Raw genomic sequence first — 4,298 nt, forward strand, 5'->3', positions numbered from 1 at the left:
TATATATAATATATACGTCACACACACACACACATATATATATATATTTATATATACACACATATATATATATATATATACGTGAATATTCTATTGAAGTATTCAGTCGTCAACTGAACATGAACACTTTCAAATAACTCACCGCATCTGTAGTATCGTGTATAGTATCTATCAATTAAAGGTTTTAATGATAAGCTTTCATCTTCTGGTTTTGACTGGTCTGCGTTGTGTTGTGCTGACAGTTTAACACCGTCCATTTTTTCCATATCAGCCATCGCTACAAAATTAATTATCAGTTTACTTATGATACTATTTAATGCACCCAAATACGCAATAGTTGACACATACACATTCGTGTTACTATATCCTTGCGAGTACCAGATAATAGACTTCACAGCTAACCTTTATCTATGACTACAAGTAGCTACCTGCTTGATTGTCGAGTGCTAAATATTGGGTATATATTTATTATATATACGCATGAGAATAAAAAAGTAAAATATAACTTCTTGGGTTTTGTGAAGTTGCATGGGGTCTGTACGGTTTTTTCATCCAGGTTTGGCTTGCGTCATTATTTATTAGGGGAGGCTATGAGGTTTGTAGAAATATTCACTCTGCATGTCTATTTACACGCATATATTTAGGGTGAATATAGCGGGGGTTGCCAAATGTGTTTCCTTGCGAGTTGTTACGAAATAACTTCTCTTGATATGTTTGAGATTCTTACCTCGACTATTCATAAATCTATTCAACCGTTCATAACCGAAGTTTAGCTCGCTAAATTCCAGGACACTGGATCGTGTCCCTCTATGATGACCGAATGTTATATATTGGATGCAAATATCTATATATATATTTTGAAATATTCAATTTCTGATCTTACTCTAGACGAATGCGAGTAGATGGTGTATGTATGTAGTTTAATATGAAAATGTAAATATATCTGCGTTTTCCCCTTTGTAAAGTTTGAAGTGGTTGCATTGAGAAGCTACATGAGAAGCTACACACATTCATGTAGCACATAGCACATAAAAAGTATTAAAGTAGCAATTGTTTTCACAAATTACAATATTTGGGGATATTTTTAGCGCACTGCACAATTGGTTTGCTAGATTGTGTGCTTCACGCTTCACACATATACATGGCGTCACTTGTCACGGCCCTATCACACACGAGTTGAACTAGAAACAGGATATCATTTTCTGTAGTTGTACGTTCTCGAAAATTTTAATGTACCCAATACGGACTGTTCAAGTATTCAGAGAATACATTAGAACAGATTTGTATGCATATACACATACAAAGATCATACATAAATACTTTTACATACATGTACGTATACAATTCAAGAATATGACCCGATCTGATTTTTGCGAGTATGTATGTCAATTTAAAAGCAAAAATGAACCAAACAAAGCACAACAAAACTGAAAGGAGAAGACTAGATTTTTATGACTTTATTACTCTTCATAATAATACTATAATGCGAAAAACATCGACCGGAAATCCGACAATGTTTCTCATTTCGAATTGTGTCAGGTACGATAGTAGAAATATACCGTACGAAAAGATAGATTAAAGTTCGAAACCGACCGAGAGTCTCTCCTTCAATACAAACGCAATCTGGGTGTAATATCCCAGATACTACACCCGAGACCTTTGAACACGTACATATATTCACAAGGCCACACATAGTACAGTGACATGGCGAAGAACTTCTACAAACCCAATACAAGATTAGGGACAAATCGGTAGCAAGAAGAAAACAACGAAAACACAGCCTTGTGCATCAGACGAACGCGGTTTTCCAACCTACAAACTAAAGCGTTCCGATATGCCACAAGAGAGGAATGAATGCAACCGCACCAATAGCCTTTTAATTCACAATAGACCAACCAAAATAAGCCAAAGCTAATTAACATACAGCATTTGCCTTCCGTTCAGCAGTTCTTTCTTTCTAATGTATTTACACAATTGTTTAGTCTCCAATGTTGTGGACTGTATACAGCACTGGTAATATACTTTAGAAGAAATATCCCAATACTTTACCACCCGTGTGCTTGCGACGAGCTTCCTCGTGGTCGATGATACCAGCGGAAGTGGTCAACACAACGTATCCGAACTGACGAGATGGCAACAGATTGTTGGTCCAGTTATCAATCTCCTTGACGGTTACATCGAAGCGAGGGCTGTAATTGTAAAAAGATACATATAAAAACATGGATGAGACAATATATTCTTAATTGTACAATTTTCAATACTGATCTGTATATTTCAAGGACCTTCATGAGCAAACACAAGAGGAAGTGACAACAGATTGACTCAGACAGCCAAGGTGCAAATCAACATAGCCGGCAGGGCTTATCAGCGATAAAATGTCGCGAAACTGCATACGTTATCATCAATAACAATCTGCAATCACTTCCAGTTCCAAATGCACACAACTCTTGAACTATAGGTCCGATACTTGCCTAACATAATGAGCGGAGGCATGCATTACAGACCATATTTAAAGCTCCATTTGTTAATTTCCTTGCGCAATGCATACCTTATAACTCCACACTTGTTAAGACGACCGTTAAGCTCGACAACAATCTTGCCGGCGCGGTGGTCATCAACGATCTCGAACTCGCCAATGTATCCGTGTCTCATCATGACGGTCAAAAACTTGACAATGACCTTTGATGAGGGGCGCAGAAGCACTTGACGCTTTCCACGCTTCTCGGCGTTGTAGATGTTGCGCAAGGCATCGTTCAATACACTCATACGAACCATGGTGCCGGTTTTTTTAAGTTTGCTGTGGATCAGGATCAGAACGGGAATGAATGGCGTAAAAGTTTAGGTGGCTGCGTATATGCTGTAATATGTAAAACCGAGCTCATAATTTGCACAGCTTAGTGCTTGCAGCTATTTTGGCATTTATCGTATATGATCTAGTTACTTCACACATCAGAGTCTCTACTCACCTAAAGATGTAGAAAAGAAACAATTTTGTGTGTGCGGGTAGTCTTTTGTGTTTGTAATCTGTACTTACAGAATTCGAAAACAATTTCCACACGTGTGAAGGCTGTGTCCTGTGAGCCGCGAGGTTTCACACCAGAGCCGGGCAGTGGCAGATAAAAATAAAAAATAAATAAATACAGGTATGAATTTGTTTCATATTATATTCTACGAAGTACATATATTATTTTAAATTGTTTCGACCCCAAGTCCCAAACCTCAAGTGTATCTGAATTTTTAATATAATTAAAAACATTTTTTTAAATTGCTGTATGTGTTGCAAACTCTCTCTGGGTTCTCTGCAAGAGACTCGGACTCCAGCGAGTCCAGTCACTGGATTCCTCTGGGGGTTGGGGTCTTGGCGCCTGGCGGCTTGGCCTCTTGGGCCCTTGCCCTTTGGGGCAGTCGTGGGTTTTTTTATTAGAAATTCAAATCCTAGAGAGAGTCTAGAGACCTAGCAGTAGAGACCCCCAGTCCCAGGGACCCAGAGACCCAGACTCCCAGACTCCCAGTCCCAGACTCCCCAGAGTCACAGTCCCAGAGTCGTAGGTAAAAAGCGCGGCAAAATTTTGGAAAAGCTGATCTATTTTGAAAAGTATATGGGAAGTACAGGCCCGCCCAAATAGTTTGTGCCAATGAGAACGCACCTAAACCCTATACCCTAAGTATGCCAAGCTGATGGAGTGATTGTATGTATTTATTATTTTCTATGTGGTTGGTACAATGGCATGTACTTGGTAGTGGATCATGTACTAAATAAATATATAACACCACTGTTGATCTCAACATCGACTGTAATCATTTGGCAACCGTCATACTCACGACCAAACATATACTACATACTGCCATACACGTATTAGGTAGCTAGCCAAATACTCGAGCAGCAGCTACACTAAACAAGTCCTTGTATACAAGACAGCGTCGCTTGACTATTAATTTGTAAATATGACGACCGCTGAACCTAATGTCGAGGTAGATAAGGGGCAAATTTCTGACATATCCTCATTTCTGCTGGGTCTACCCAAGAATGCTGACACAACAATACGCGTCTTCAGTAGAAACAAAGGCGACTACTATTCTGTACACGGGGAAGCCGATGCGTTATTTATAGCACAGCACTACTACCACACCATGGCAATTGTGAAATACTTCGGAGGTATGTCTTCCATCTTATGTGTGTATCTCATTGGTGTCGAACTGAATATTTCTTCACTCAGCATTTATTTTACTCTCAATCTGAACATACGTATACGTCTTAATATACGTGTAGATACATATGTGTTCATACGTTCATATAT

At 38.9% G+C, this 4,298-nt stretch overlaps 3 protein-coding genes across 3 annotated transcripts in view; 1 reads left to right on the plus strand and 2 right to left on the minus strand.

Annotated features, from left to right (window-relative positions):
- SARC_11192 (hypothetical protein) overlaps positions 1–437 on the minus strand; it is a 4,665-nt gene extending 4,228 nt beyond the window's left edge. The window contains exon 1 of the mRNA XM_014294726.1: positions 143–437. Coding sequence (XP_014150201.1) covers positions 143–275 — 133 coding nt within the window. The 5' untranslated portion in view covers positions 276–437. The remainder of the gene's footprint in view (positions 1–142) is intronic.
- Positions 438–1,441: 1,004 nt separating this feature from the next.
- Positions 1,442–3,050, minus strand: SARC_11193 (40S ribosomal protein S15a). Its single transcript, XM_014294727.1, has 3 exons — positions 2,967–3,050; positions 2,549–2,797; positions 1,442–2,189 (listed from the first exon to the last, which is right to left on the minus strand). Exons 2-3 carry the CDS (start codon positions 2,773–2,775, stop codon positions 2,024–2,026), a joined length of 393 nt encoding a protein of 130 aa, XP_014150202.1. The 5' UTR covers positions 2,776–2,797; positions 2,967–3,050; the 3' UTR covers positions 1,442–2,023.
- An 895-nt stretch (positions 3,051–3,945) lies between these two features.
- Positions 3,946–4,298, plus strand: part of SARC_11194 (hypothetical protein) — a gene marked incomplete at both ends in the record, with an annotated part of 2,735 nt that continues 2,382 nt past the window's right edge. The window contains one exon of the mRNA XM_014294728.1: positions 3,946–4,156. Within this exon, the coding sequence (XP_014150203.1) occupies positions 3,946–4,156 (211 nt within the window). The remainder of the gene's footprint in view (positions 4,157–4,298) is intronic.

Source organism: Sphaeroforma arctica, assembly GCF_001186125.1.
Source record: "Sphaeroforma arctica JP610 unplaced genomic scaffold supercont1.1566, whole genome shotgun sequence".
NCBI lineage: Eukaryota > Ichthyosporea > Ichthyophonida > Sphaeroforma > Sphaeroforma arctica.

Bases quoted from the DNA above. Each gene is read 5' to 3' on its own strand.
- SARC_11193 (XM_014294727.1), bottom strand. From the start codon at position 2,775: ATGGTTCGTATGAGTGTATTGAACGATGCCTTGCGCAACATCTACAAC. The intron at 2,190-2,548 runs GTATGCATTGCG...TTACAATTACAG, and splicing joins AACAAGTGTGGAGTTATAAG to CCCTCGCTTCGATGTAACCG.